At 35.3% G+C, this 16,123-nt stretch overlaps 1 protein-coding gene and 1 long non-coding RNA gene across 2 annotated transcripts; both read left to right on the top strand.

Annotated features, from left to right (window-relative positions):
* Window positions 1-1,946: 1,946 nt before the first annotated feature.
* LOC147473151 (uncharacterized) lies at window positions 1,947-5,003 on the top strand. The gene is made up of 2 exons (XM_086587771.1): window positions 1,947-2,690; window positions 4,452-5,003. Exons 1-2 carry the CDS (start codon window positions 1,947-1,949, stop codon window positions 5,001-5,003), a joined length of 1,296 nt encoding a protein of 431 aa, XP_086443897.1.
* Window positions 5,004-6,292: 1,289 nt separating this feature from the next.
* On the top strand, window positions 6,293-6,842 carry LOC147473150 (uncharacterized). Its single transcript, XR_015210554.1, has 2 exons — window positions 6,293-6,600; window positions 6,691-6,842. It is a non-coding gene; the product is annotated as an uncharacterized LOC147473150 (long non-coding RNA).
* The last annotated feature ends 9,281 nt before the right edge of the window (window positions 6,843-16,123 follow it).

The raw sequence follows: 16,123 nt of genomic DNA, 5'->3' as shown, positions 1-16,123 counted from the left end.
ATTAAACCTTTAGCGGTTTATCCATACATGTCATTTCTTTTCAAGACCACGATCTAATGGTCAACCAAACAATATATGTTATTTGTAAAAGTACCATGATGATTAGGAGTTGAGACACATCTTGACGAGGTCATTGGAACCGGATAATTTTCATATATTTAATTTTATCACCTACTCAATTACTCTTCAACCAATGACTGCATCTTATGAGAAATGGTGCAGCAAACCCAAAGGTATCCAAGCAATACTCCACACATTTTGAGCTGTGAAAATCCTGTATCAGATATTTAGATCCATACAAACGACTAGAAGAGGTGCATAGTAGAGCAGGGAATCATGGGAACTGCTTCATTTTATTATGCAGATGATGATTGAATCTAAAAAAACAAAATAGCATCATAGACCACTATTACAAATTTACAATAAAAACAAAAGATGCACAATAGGGGAATCTTACATTAGAAAGAATGGTTAACTTTTCCCAACAGCAATCTTAAAAAAGGATTAGCTCCAACGGAGAAAAACTTTGGTTCTCAGTGCTTAAATAATAGTCTTATCCTAATTCTATGTCAACCAGTGCTTTATGTGAAAGTGTCGAAACAAGTAAAACTATATCCACGCTACACAATAAAATGAAACAAGTAAATAGTCCTACCCTTATTTTATGCCCAACAGTGTCGAAATTAGGTAGTGGAAAAAAACATTTAGCAAATTGGAACGTGAATATAATGAAATCAGGAAATCAACAAGGGATTTGCGTTATTATGCAGTCCATAAGAACAACCCTACATCATAATACATGAAAACTCCAGTAAACTTGATATAGAAAATGATATCAAAGAGTGTCTTCATGCATCTGATACATGGGACGCAAAATTATGACTGGTACATACCTAAAGTAAATAGTATCCTTATTTTTGGCTTTCAGCTTTTTCCCCCAATTTCATTTATAGGTCTTATTATTTCCTCCAAGGCCAAGAAAGCATCACCTTCGCATAGATAGGCCTGCAATAGTTAAAACAAACAGTATATAAATCTCGAGGACATGCTTCATGAGCTGCATATTCATTTAGGCAAATACAACAAAAACGGGTTGGACAGGACTGGCTGGGCCCTAAGAGCAATTAAATGTATCGATATTGTTCATTTTGCTACAGGGTAAAAGGAGTTTCTGAACTATTCAAGAAATAGATGAGAAAGTATCTGATGAATGTGTGTAGGAATACTAGCAAAACCTATGGCAGGGGAGTTTAGGAAGCATCCAATTGGTTCGGGATGCCAATGCTCATGCGACGTATAGGTTGCTATTGCATCTAAAAACTTTTTTGTGTTAATTGTTTAGACATTATTGAGAAGGTAGATGACCTATAGAATCCAGGTTTCTATTGCACCTTGGCTGATTACAGCCACATGTTAACTATTTACAAAGCCAGACGGTGATCTGAGAGTTGTCCATTTTGCCTAGGACTTACTTTGCAGTATCATACTCAAAATAGATGCTATGCTAAAATCCATACTTTCCTATAGTTTCCAAAAAAAAAAAAAATTTGCATAATTTGGCAGTTAATGCCCTGTTGGATTTAATGATCTTTTCTTATATGAAAAGCTTACCTTAAATTCTTTTATTGTCTTTTCTTTGTTTTTGCAGCAATATACACAATAGAGTTTCAGAAGAGAGGATTACCTCATGCTCATATATTGCTTTTCTTGGATAATAGTTCCAAGCCCAAAACTCCTGCTCAGATAAATAAGTTAATATCAGCCGAGCTTCGACCCGAGAAGATAAAGTTATTATCGCAAAGTGATTATTACGATTTATGATACACGGACCCTGTGGAGATAAAAATCCAAGCTCGCCATGTATGTTGGAAAATAAATGTTCTAAACACTATCCGAAGGCTTTTAACAGTCATACTACAATTGATCACAATGACTTCACCGTTTATATGAGAAGAAACAATGGTCGTAAAGTAACGGTTAAAGTGTTTGATAAGACTGAGGAACTGGACAATAGGTGGGTAATACCACATAATGTCGATTTGTGTGTTAAATTTCAAGCACACATAAATGTTGAGCATTGTAATAAGGCAAGATCGATAAAGTATCTTTTCAAATATATTAACAAGGGCAAAGATAGAGCCACTGCTTTTATTGTTGAGAATGTCGCAACAGATGTAGACACGGGGAAGCAAATCATTCGAGATGTGGACGAAGTTGGACATTTTCTTGATTGTCGTTATCTTTCTGCTTCTGAAGCATGTTGGAGATTATTAAACTTTGAAATTCAATACAGAGACCCAAGCGTAGAGAGGTTGCCATTTCATCTTGAAGGAGAACAAATTGTCTACTACGGTGACAATGATTTACCAGAAGAAGTCATCAAACGCGAGAAAGCTTCAAAAACCAAATTTACAGAATGGTTTAAAGCCAATGCCATGTATCCATCTGCTAGAGAACTTACTTATATGGAATTTCCCACTAAATGGGTTTGGCAAGTCAATGACAAAGTGTGGACTCCTAGACGGGGAAAGGGTAAAAGAAAGATCGGCCGTGTTTACTATGCTCACCCTACATCAGGGGAGAGATTTTACTTACGGATGTTGCTTAATATTGTCAAAGGTCCTAGAAGTTTTGAAGAAATTAGAACAGTCAATGGAACTATTTATCCTACTTTCAAAGCAGCGTGTGAGGTAACTTATGAAATTTTGTTTTCGTATATCATTATAATTGTTGGATCTTGGGAAGTTAAACAACATAATCATGTCAACAAATAGTTATTTCTAGATGAATATAATTTAAATATCATTTTTACCATGCTATATTGTTGAATTACTGTTTACCAAACACTGACAGACTCATTGTACTAATATAAGCTTTTACATCTTCTAAATACTCAAAAGGGAGACAACACAATTGTATCAGCTTTAGGTGGTTCGACTTGAAAGCCACATTACCAGAGATGAACCCAATAGCTGGGTATTAATTGAGGAGTCTAAGCCACTGCTCATTATCAAATGAATATCCTAATTAATGGAAGGAGTTCCATTGAAGTCTACGTTGACATTTTGAAGAGTCACCACATGTAATTACGAAAAAATATAGATTGGGCATAGAAGATGTATACAAGCTTTTTATGGTGTCAACTGTTTACATAAACTTAGTATCTAGGCCTGAATTAATTAGAGTCTTCTGTCTTCACAATGAGAAATATATAAAAAGAATGTAAAGAAGAAAAAATAAAAGACTCACCGAAACATATGAAGGTTGCAACTTGGATGCAGTCAAATACCTCCTAAAGTAAGGAAAAGTGGAGGTGAAAGCCATTTCAGTCGGTACTCTCCAGGTTGCCTCCATTCCTGTCTCATGTAAACCATGGTCTTATAGGCTATTCAAAAGTACTAGAGAGAATGTTTTGCACATTACATGCATAAAGTTCTTATTTCAATATAGACAAAACAACATTCATAAATAATGCAGAAATAATTGCATGTATAAGAAGTAGCAGGATTCTAAATCAATTACCGCTAGCTTGCATCTTGGGATTCATGCACTCACAATGAACATGATATACATAGAAAAAACCAAAGCAAGTATGGCCTGATGCATATGTGGAAGTAAGTTAGTAGTGTTCATCCATACCACAGTTTAGAGCTGTTGATTGGCCCTGCTGCCAAGATGAAGGCCTACCCCGGTCCCGTCTTTTGTAAAAAGATTTAGCAAGCTTTTTTGGATTATGTGTGTTTGCATTGGTGGGGGTGATGTCTGTGGGTTTCTAGAACTTACCCTACCTTTAACCCAAACCTCAGGCAGGTTAAGGTTGAACTGAGAAAGGCAGTCCATCCGCTCATTAGGTCATCACTCATCACTAAGTATCATGTTGCTTCCTTTGGCAACAACACATTTCTTTTAGCGGTCGAGTCATGACAACAAAGTAAAATAAAGTAAAAGGAATAGATATGACAACAAAACATGGTAAATCATGTTTAGCTGAATTTAGTAACAGAAAATAGGATTTCTTGCAAGCAAAAAAAATTCAAGTAGAACAGGTCACAAATGTAAGTCTATTTATAGGCGGAAATTGACAAATGTGTGTATTAATGGGGAAAAAAGGAAATAGTTTTTCATTACTTACTGCTTCATTAGCAATAACCCGAGCACATGATGTCTTCCCTAAAGAAATAGTGTTTACAAAACATTTGCTAAGAGACTTTCGTGCCAATATTTCGTCTCAAGAGTGTGTATAGGTTGGTTGATACGGTGGAAGCACTTTTGGAGGAGCATACTTAATCCGACAATAAAGAAAAGGGACTCTCCTAAAACTTTTACAAATAAACTTAGGAAACACATACACACTACTATTGTCTATTTTGAAAAACTCCTGAAGTTAATATATGCTGAATTTTAATTTTAAACTATACATATTTAATTGTTCAATTAAATTTACCTGCCAGGCACTAGGTTTGCTCGATGATGACAAAGAGTGGGATGATGCACTAAAAGAAGCTAGCGGATGGTTATGTCCTAAAGCATTGCGAGAGCTGTTTGTGACACTAATGTTGATGTGCGAGATATCATTTCCTGAAAAACTATGGGAAAAACATCACCAGGCACTAGGAGATGACATGTTATTTCAGTATAGAAGAATCAATGGAAATCAGACATTGGTTTTATCAGAGGAGACAATAAAGAACTACACTCTATGCGAGATTGAAAAAATCATGCTCAGAAGAGGTAAAACTTTGGCAAAGGTCAATGACTTCCCATTTCCAAATATGAAAGACCAGATGGCAACTGGTAATAGAATGATCACAGGAGAACTTGAGTATGATTGTCGTTCACTACGTGATGAATACATTAGAATGCATGAAGTCCTTAATAATGAACAACGTGAAGTATTCGATCGACCCAAGGCGGTATATTCACAGAATGGAGGTGTATATTTTTGTTTACGGCGGTGGAGGAACCGGAAAGGCGATCAGACAAAACTATCATCTCAAAGCTGAGATCCGAAGGTAAAATTGTTCTTGCAGTTGCCTCTTACGGAATAGCATCACTACTCCTACCAAAAGTGGGCTTAACGGCACATTCTAGGTTCAATATTGAAATTCCTACCGATTGAAGAGTCGACATGCAAAATCTCAAAACATGAAGAACTGGGAAGCTAATACAAAAAGCAGATCTTATTTTATGGGATGAAGCTCCAATGACTCATAGGCACGGATTCAAGTTGTCAATTTAACTTTAAAAGACATAATGGATGAAAATAACAAATATTTTGGCGGCAAAACATTTTTAATGGGTGGAGACTTCAGACAGATTTTGCCAGTTATTCCAAGGGGTAAACGAGGTGACATTGTTGACGCTTCAATAAACAGGTACCACTTTGAATATATCAAACAATCTTAATTTTATCAAATAATTCGTTTAGTAACCTTGAGCAATTTTTAATTTTGCCATCTTTAATTCTATTTGACAGGTCTAAAATCTGGGGAAAATGTAAAGTTTTTCATCTGACTCAAAACATGAGATTAAAAAGTGACAATGTGAATCCAGAAATAGCTAGCTCTATAGAAGATTTCAGCAAATGGGTTCTAGATCTAGGAGACGGAAAGTTGCCAGCAATTTCTATGGAGAACGATATTGAACCAACATGGATACAGATTCCAGATGATCTTCTTATTCCTGAATCAGAAGACTCAATTAAAGATATTGTTTCAAATATTTATCCAGATTTTGCAAACAATCACGGTTCTGTAAAGTACCTCAAGGAAAGAAGCATCTTGGCCCCCAAGAATGAAACAGTTGATGAAATCAACTCATACATTATTTCATCACTTCCAGGAGATTTACAGAGTTACTTGAGTGCAGACACACTTTGTCCTATAGAAGGTTACCACCTTAAGAAAAGTAGTTATATAAATAACTGTTTTTCTTTTACAAAATTTAACTTTTATTATCTTATTACTTCACTGTTTTACAGAAAGTCTCATTTGAAACGGGGCGTTCTCTTTCCTCTTGAATTTTTGAATACTCTCAGTTTTCTGGATTACCAAACCATAACATTGAGCTGAAAGTTGGTGTTCCTATAATGTTAATGCGAATTTGAATCAAAAGCGGGACTTTGCAATGGAACTAGGTTGATTGTGACAAGGATGGGATCAAAGTTATTGAAGCAAAAATTATAGCGGTAATGAAAAATCATTGATCCAATTAATATTCTTTTATTCAATTATATTTAGAACTTTACAATCATATAAGCAAATTCATAATTACAGGTACAAACATAGGTGAACCTGTCTATATTCCAAGAATTGTCCTATCTCCAACTGACACAAAGTGGCCGTTTGTCTTCAAGAGGAAACAATTCCCCATCAAAGTGTGTTACGCAATGACAGTAAACAAGAGTCAAGGACAAACTTTCAACCATGTTGGTGTTTATTTACCACGTCCAATTTTCACACATGGGCAGTTATATGTTGCTGTTTCGAGAACGACATCTAGACAGGGGCTAAAATTTCTAATCAAAAGGGAAGATGATGAGCCAAAAGGATATACACAGAACATTGTGTATAAAGAAGTTTTTCAAGCAATCTGAGGAAGGTACTGTATTTCAAACAAAAAATACTTTATGGTGTTTTTTAACTTTTTAATAACTTATCCTTACTATGCTTTTGGTTTTCTTTAATGCAGGAGAACCTTATAGGGGATATTAGGTAGTTGATTTACTCTAAGAAAGTTCACTACAACTTCTATGTTGCTTTAAATGGTGTAGCCTTTTTACTTGGTTTTCTATATGAATTTTGAATCTACCATTATTATGAAGTTAACGATTTTAGTGTTTATATTCTTTGTATTTCCATTTTTTGTTTTTTATCAATGTTTCTTAACCTAAACAAGAAACATAAAAGGAATGTCTTAGTTGCTTAATGACCAGGTCTTAGGTGATTCCACATTAGATATTGTAGTTGGAAGGCTTGGACGTGCAGGTTTTAGGTGATTCATCCAAGAGTAGAAAATGTAATTTACCGATAGAGCAAAAGGAAGAAACTTCGTTTAAAGGACATCACAGAGCATGATAGCATCAAGGCCATATTTATGACAGTCCCCGCAAAAGAACAACAGCGGTTTAAGTTTAGGACCAACAGGGTTTAATTAGTAGCCTTTAGGAAGAAAAAGCTATAGACTGAGAGGAAGCAAGAGTGGTTGTTATACAACTGGCAGCAAGTATGAATACGGCACAAATTTTCACACCTGAATGTCCAACTTGATAGAGTCGGCCACAAAATTAGAGGAAGCAAGAGAGGTTGTTATACAACTGGCAGCAAGTATGAAAATTAACCTTTATTTGATACTCTTGGTATCAACTTATCTCTCACCAATGCTAGCAAAAAAAGGGACAGAGGGCAGCAAAACTGTTCTGGAAGGTTGAAAAGCATAACCAGGAAAGAAATAAAAATAAAAATAAAAATTAGGGAACGTTTTAACTATATCCGTCTTCCATACTTTACTTTTAGAGTTAAAATATACAACGAAGAAAGACAAGGAACCTCAATGACAATAAGTCGATATCCGTCCATCATATACTTTCACAGTTACAATCTACAGTAGTGGTATTTTTTTTTTCTATCAGTGGAATCAGCCTTCCATCTTCTTTGTATAATTTTAAAATACAAAGAATACAAAAATACAACCTTCTAAGTTACAAAAGTAAAAGTATGCAAGGTAATAACAGCAGCAAGAAGAGCTGTATCTCACGCAGATGAAGGTAGCAAAGACACTCATATTCTCTCATTATGATTTCAACAACACTCTCATTCCACATATCAACTAGACTGGCATGCACCAATGCAAGCAATCACAGGGGTGGTGGTTCCCGTCGCGGACCCGCTTTTTTGTTCTTTGATACTTTTTATAACAATTTTTCACTAGGTTTGTTTTTCAAATGGAGGATACATTCTTTGAATTTAATCAACATATTCAAGAAGTTTGTATTGATATCAACATATTCAAGATGTCTTCATTTTCTCCATATCTCTTCATGGTTGATCCTTTTTACACAAAATGTCTTCTTATGGTTCAATTGTTAGTGGTGATCATGTATGGCTCAGGGGTGCTTTCCCCACTCACTTCTTGAGATATTGTCTCCACTTGATTGCCGTAAAAGGTATGTTATGGAATGTGGCCTTTGAATGTGTTAGGTTTTAAGTCTTTCGAGGTCGATTTCCTAGGGAATGTGGCACTCTATAATTCCAAGATTTGTGATATTAACAATGAAGCCTAAGGTCCAAGGAAAATCGATCCCAATTATGTTGATATAATTTCACTTACACAGTTCAAAGAAAAGGAGCATTTCAGTTACACCCATTAGAGCAAAAGTTGGAGAGAATTCAAAAATCTAAGGTCGGCAAATTATAAAAATCAAAGGCAAATTAGCAGATACAAGATCTGCGGATGAGTAGAACTTTTCAATAATCTAATTGAAATTCTTAGCGAGAATTAAATGATCCCATAGCCCAATAAGAAGACATGAGGATATGGAACTAGAAAGGAAAAATCACTCTGTTAAACACACATGAAGCAAACGGAAGCAAGAGCTAAGAAAATCTAAGGTGCATCCTAGAGCGGTTTGCCATAACTTGAATCTTCTATACATTCTCAACTGTTCACCAAAAATCTGGATCACCAAATATGTTGAACAAGGCTATCTATATAAGGTCATGATGATGTAATTGGTCCTTGGATCAAGCTACAACTATCTTAATTTCTGGTGGACATCAAACACATAGTACACATAGAGTTAACACGCATTTGAAACCGTCTCCATGAAATTCGTTACCATATTGCTTCTTGCCCATTCTCCGTGCAAAGGTCTTCCAGAACTCAAACTTCCCATTCATAACATATCGTCCATAGTTTGGTACAACAAACAGATACGCATGAACCAACTATTTCATGTAACAAAGTTGCTCGGCAGATATAGAGTGGGAGTTTTGACAAGTAAAACTTCTCCTCAACACCGTCTAAAGATACCACATATAACAATACTCCACCGTACATGGTATACAACCCACTCAAAATGAAATAAAACACACCTTTAACGGAAATGAACATATAATTAAGAGGGCCATTTTATTATTTCTTTGAAAGGTGTATTTATCCGATCCACATTTACTAGAGCCAAGAGCAAACACTTCACATCCGAAAGCAATCCGGTCAAATTGATAGCAAATGACACCACTTTGTAGTCCCCGGTGCCCGATGGAATCAATCTTGGTAGCATTGTCCACAAACTTCGCGGCTTAAATTACTTAACACGCACTAATCTTAGTTTCGCGTATTCATATCGGGACAAGCATATCGAAAGCACCCAAACGGAGGGTATAACATGTGAGTCGAATAATAATCCCAAGGGATATCAGCGACCAAGAGCCAAAATTTAACCTTCCTTTTTATTCCTCACACCTCGATACCAACTTATCAATCACACCGCGGAAGCTCATTTCCTCTCCCTAATCCCGACTTCCATCACCATTACATTGTTCGCCACCGCCACCAAACTGATTGCTATCAAAGAATAATTTAAAATAATCCAAACTGCTTCTGCGGGTTGATTCTTCTTAAAAATGGACCTCAGAAATACTATAGAATATAAACATTTAGTTGTAAAGAACTTTATTTCACCCCATACCCTATTAGGTCCACTCACTCTCTATCACACGTTAGCATTCCCAGCTCTATCATATGTTATTGTAATCCTTATTGTATCCGAAGCAACTGTTGGTGACACTTTGCGCAGTTGTTGGAACAATAGATCTACTGAGATCATCAAAGGGGTGCTTCCTGCTATGTTCACCGAGTGCTTGGACCTGTAAGGTTCTCCGTTACTGCTATTGTCATTGCAGTGACATTGAGCACGTTGTTATCGTCTTCGCCTCAGTCCACACACACACACAAGGTAAGCGTTTAATTGCACCCTTTTGTTCTCAGGTACTTACACTTCAAATATTTATTTTTTGTAGATTATTACTGTGATTATTTATATGCCATATAGTTTTTCGCTATAAACATGTTACTTTTTCCTTAGTTGCTATACTCTAGATATCCAAATCATATCCCTATCTGCGCTTGCATATGGTGAATTCTATGATTAGTATAGATAACTACAAGGAACAGTCCCACCATGCTTTAAATTCTAATTGTCAAAAAAAAAAAAAAATTATAGATATGTTCAAAATTAGAGTCATACTAATACTGGAATTCTAATGAAATAAGAAAACCTTTTCTTATCTTTCCACCAACCTATACATATACAAAACATTCGATCATATCTCCCCACTCCCAACGCATATAAAAAATACAGGTAAACTTTTGGTTCTCAAATATTTTTTCTGTGTTGAATCAAATATTACATATCTAATTGAATTCCTCTAAATTTTTTTTCATTGCATAGAATAGAAGATATTGAATTAAGGCTCTGAGAAAAAGAGTAACACAAACGGTTAAGGTAAACAAATTTTTCTTTTTACATATACTTCAATTTTATTTATTAGTATTAATAAACATGATTTCTTTAATCAATGAATTCAACATCAAAAATATATGTTATTGCCTTCTATTAGTTTGTGTTCAAGTATTACTAGAGTTATTGTTGTTAGTTAAGGTAAAAAAAAAACATGCACATAAACTGAAACCTAGGATACAAATGCAAATTTATACAAATAAATTGTTAAGCTAAAAGTTGTGTACCTTAAACTGAGCATGCTAAGTGAGGAAAATATCATTTAGTAGTGTTGAAGACAAAACTGGATCAGGATGCTCAGATGCGATTATGGATCCCAATTCATCAAAAGATTCATATGAACTTTGCATCCAAGCTCCGATTACTATTCCCATCATGTAGTTAAGAACCAAGGTTGCAATAACCATCATGCAGCTCTCTGCAGCAAAGCAACATGACTAAACATAATAAGAACAACGTAAACAAAGTGAGAGAATCCAGGGTGAAATTTCACCATATAATACGTTATTTTCCCTGAAACAACCGAAATTATAACCAGAAAAGGAAAGGACAAAAGGAAGTTGGATATGGTGAATGCACCAACTCCATAGTATCCACTGAACCTTTCATGACTAAAGACTTCTATGAAACAAAAACCTTAAGAAAAAATACAGCTTCGCAAAATGCAACCTCACTTCTTAACTATGCCCATACCGTTATGTCACTATTCCTTTGACAGAATTTTGGTTATGAAACTTTAGGTAGACTGCAATACTGCGTAGCTTAATGTATCTTGGATGTGTAGTTTACTTCGCTTATCAATGATTGAGTCTATTTCTTGCTTAATGCTTTGTACAAATTTATATGTTTTGCTGCTATTGTCATTGTTTTGGATGTATAGAATTTGTCTTAAACCTATTTCGCTACGATAGACTGTTGTTGTGTTTGCTGTGTCAGATAAATGCATTAGGCAAACTTAGGGTGAGATGCTTCTATAGTTGGATGCCTAATAGGACATAAATCATCTTAGTAAATTTTGCTTAATTGAACACAAACTGGGAAACTATGTCAATGTAGGATTTATTCAGTAACTAAAAGTAATTTAGTGGAGCCGGGATTATGTGTAGTAAATTTTAATTTTTCTCATTCATAAGAAGGGTCTCATTCTTGACACAATCTCAAAAGAAGAGGTCGAAACCATATGAAAATTAATATCTTGAAAAATGGGATAAAGAAAGTGAAGAGTGAAGTAAAGATGCCATTAACGTAAGTATTTTCAAAACAAATAAGTCGTCACCGACAATAACTTGAGTCTCCTCAAGAAGTATCTTGAAGGATTTGTCTCATTTCTCGGAGATTGAAGCTTCCAATCCAATTTTCTACAATCTAAAAGCAGATTTAGGAGACAACAAAACCTATTAAGTCTAAAAATCAAGTATTAAAAATCGCTTGCCTTGAGCTTTGAAAATGTCAAATGTGTTGACAAATTACTAGGGCTATTAATGTTACCTTCTTCATTAAACCAAAAACTTAGGTCACCAATTGGTTGACAATTTGTAATTGTTCCCGTTCAAACTATAAAACATTTTGTTGTCGTTACTATCACATTCCAAATCATTAACTAATGTAATTTTTAAAATGCAGTTCATGGAGTATGAAACCAAACATAGTATTTCACTCAAGACAGCGTTGAAGGAAATTCTCATCAAGGAAAAAATTGAGGGAGAACCAGTTTACATATCAAAGATTCAAAACAACCAATACGCTGCAGATGTCATAATAGATTTGCCGATAATGAGAGAAATCTTCAAAAATCCAAAATATCCTATAAGCCAATCATTTCCAGGGACGTATCAAACTAAGAAAGTGGACTCAGAAAATGCGGCTGCAGGAAACGCTATCCGCTTTCTACAGCAGATATACAAATTTGAGGTTTTAGATGTCAACCACAAAGAAGTCATTACTAAACGTGAAGAGCTACATGAAGCAACTCATAGAGAAAAACAACTTCATCAATATATTGAAAACTTGAGAAAAGAAAATGCCTATTTGAAGTCAATAAATGAAGCATTGCTTATAAGAGGACCAAATTGGGAAATGGACTACCTAAGCATCCCAAATAATTCATCAGAATTGGATGAGGATTAGCGTAGTGTTAGATCAATCAAATTTATTTTGTTAGTTGTTTTCCAGCTGAATTCTATATTGGATGAGGATTAGCACAGTGTTAGATACATCAGATTTATGTTTTTGTTTTTTTTCGATTTGAATTATCTATAGTTCATCATAACTTAATGAAATATTTATTTTTCTTTACATTTGCATCAGATTTAGTCCCAAACATATTTCTTGCTTCAGCTCAAAATGTACTTTGTCCACCGTCCACCAATAAAAGGAAAATAAACTTTTTCATCCATTCCCTGGTGAAAACGGGGGCAATGCATATGTACTATGGCTATTATTTTGCAAATTTACATAGTCATGTGGTGAGGTTTATGGTCCAAACTCATTGTTTCTTCGGTCATTACTTTCATCTCCTATCCTTGAACATTGCTAATGCCATGTACGTTGTCCAACTCCTTTGACAGCTCCCCCAATCTCCTTGCTCCATCTTTTTAATTTGTGTCAGTATACAATGCAAGAATAAAGGATTTGACAAGTCATTCAGTTTCTCTCTCCCTAAAACAATCTTGGTATTCCTGTTCCCTAAGATCTTATAACTCAATTTTCTGATTTCTCTTAGTCCTAATTATATTATGCAGTAAATGGCAAAGTGTGGGGTGGGCTTAGAGGATAGCAGCAAGGCTAAGTGATTATACACACCTATAGGTCACTTAATCAGTTACTGCTCTAGCTACCTCTTATAATCACCGGTAGTGTGAGACCCACCAAATCCTGAATTCCCTTAATTTCCTCTTCTTGCTTTTGTAAAATATGAGGGTTGGATCCCTTAATGGCTACTGATTAAAACTTTTGAGACACACTGAAGCCTTTCTCCTTCATACTTTTCGAAAACTTTAAACGCCTTCCACTTAACATGATTGTTCTGAATATGACCTGCAACCAAAGCTGTCATTGCCACAATATCTGGCTGAATGCCACTTTCCAACATCTCATCATACAACTTGCATGCTTTATTGTAATGAGGAAGCTTTAGGAGTATGCCCTGATTCTTTCATGCTCCGGAACATATCAAAAGCCTTAGAAACCTCATTTCTTCTCAAGTATCCATTGATAATACTACCATAAATGTCTCCATCAACGACATTGTTTTGTTTCATAATGCTACAAATTTCTAAAACATCGGATATTTTACCATCCCTACACAACCCTTGAACTAGAACCTCAAAATTCTCAGGATCAAGCATTACATATCGAAAAACCAGGTAGCATATTTCTTCCTCTTCACCATTATTTACAATTATTTATTGACTTCATTTTATTATGTATATTGCAGATAATGGCGTATGAAAATTACAGCTTATGTAAAAAAAAAATGTTAAAGGAAATTCTAGAAGAAGGACTTAACATTCAACAAGAACCGGTCTACAACACAGAATTAGAGAGCGGACGATTCAAAAGCACTGTGACATTAAAGTTAGCAAAAGACTTATTCTTTAACAGTGAAGACGTCATAGTTAGAGAAATTGATGGAAGCCCAACATATTCTGTTGCAAAAGCAGAGGATTCCGCAGCTTTTAACGCAATACAGTTTATAAAGGATGAACGTGATATGGAAATTGAAGACTTCAATTTCAAAGAACTTATGAAGAAAAGAATAGAAGTTGAAGAGAAACAGAATCAACTCGACATCCTCAAAAATATTATACTAGATTGTTTCGTTGATGATAAACACAACAAAGATAAAATATATTCTCTCGAAGAAAAAATTAAAGGAATGAAGGACATGGAGAGTTCCATAATAAAGAAAAGAAAACCATAAAGATTAGTATTTTGATACCAAAATTTTAGTATGTTGATCACATATAATTTTTTAATGGCGAGGTTTAACGCTTCTTATTTATGAAAGTTTGTCACTATTAAGTCCTTTAATTTTTAGTTTAAATTTATAATATTAGCACTTCACTTTTCCAATTCGACTAATTCAAAAAAATATAAGTTATTTGTCAACTTTGGAATAGGTATTCAGAGATATGGAACTGTACACCTAAAGGAAAAATCACAAATTGTTAAACACACATGAAGCAAACCGAAGCAAGAGCTAAGAAAATCTAAGGTGCATCCTAGAACAAACTGCCATAGCTTGAATTTTTTTCCCCAAATGTACTACAGTTTGATGACCGATAATTTGAAGGAAACTAGAATTGCCTCTTTATATCAAGATTGCAAGCAACATTGAAAAACACCAGAAGCACATCTTCTTTACATTCTGCTGTTCACCAAAAATCTGGTCACCAAATATGTTCGGAAAAAGGCTATCTATATAAGGTCGCATGATGTAATTGGTCCTTGGATCAAGCTACAACTATCTTAATTTCTACAGCTGGACATCAAACACATAGTACACATAGAGTTAACACGCATTTGAAACCAGTCTCCATGAAATTCGTTACCATATTGCTTGCACCATTCTCCTGTGCAAAGGTCTTCCAGAACTCAAACTTCCCATTCATAACATATGTGTCCATAGTTTGGTACAACAACAGATACGCAACCAACTATTTCATGTAACAAAGTTGCTCGGCAGATATAGAGTGGGAGTTTTGACAAGTAAAACTTCTCCTCAACACTGTCTAAAGATACCACATATAACACTACTCCACCGTACATGGTATACAACCCACTCAAAATGAAATCAAACACACCTTTAACGGAAATGGACATATAATTAAGAGGGCGCCATTTTATTATTTGCTGAAAGGTGTATTTATCCAGTCACATTTACTAGAGCCAAGAGCAAACACTTCACATCCGAAAGCAATCCGGTCAAATTGATAGCAAATGACACCACTTTGTACTCCCCAAAGGCCCCAATGGAATCAATCTTGGTAGCATTGTCCACAAACTCGCGGCTTAAATTCATTTAACACGCACTAATCTTAGTTTTCACGTATTCATATCGGGACAAGCATATATCGAGCACCCAAACGGAGGGTATAACATGTGAGTCGAATAAGCCCAAGGGATATCACCGACCAAGAGCCAAAATTTAACCTTCCTTTTTATTCCTCACACCTCGATACCAACTTATCAATCACACTGTGGAAGCTCTATTTCCTCTCCCTAATCCCGCGACTTCCATCACCATTACATTGTTTCTTGTCACCGCCACCAAACTGCTTTGCTATCAAAGAATAATTTAAAATAATCCAAACCGCTTCAAGGGTTGATTCTTCTTACAAATGGACCTCGGAAATCAGACTTATGGCGAAGATGTCGATATTATTGTTGCTCTTCTTGGTCCGGATCCATGTGAGGATCTTCCTGAATCAATTATGAGAACTCAAGTCCTAAGCCCACCTCGGTGGTGTAATGGTTAAGATCGTATCTGACTTCGTGGCTTGACTTTTGAAATTGGAGGAAGGGATGATCAAATTTGAATGATGAGGTCTTCACTGGTAGGACCGGCGGACCGTTAGATGCATTATTTAAGTAGGTTTTGAT

This window comes from Coptis chinensis, unplaced genomic scaffold (genome assembly GCF_015680905.1).
Source record: "Coptis chinensis isolate HL-2020 unplaced genomic scaffold, ASM1568090v1 utg4374_pilon_pilon, whole genome shotgun sequence".
NCBI lineage: Eukaryota > Viridiplantae > Streptophyta > Magnoliopsida > Ranunculales > Ranunculaceae > Coptis > Coptis chinensis.
This window is presented reverse-complemented; position numbering and strand designations above follow the sequence as displayed.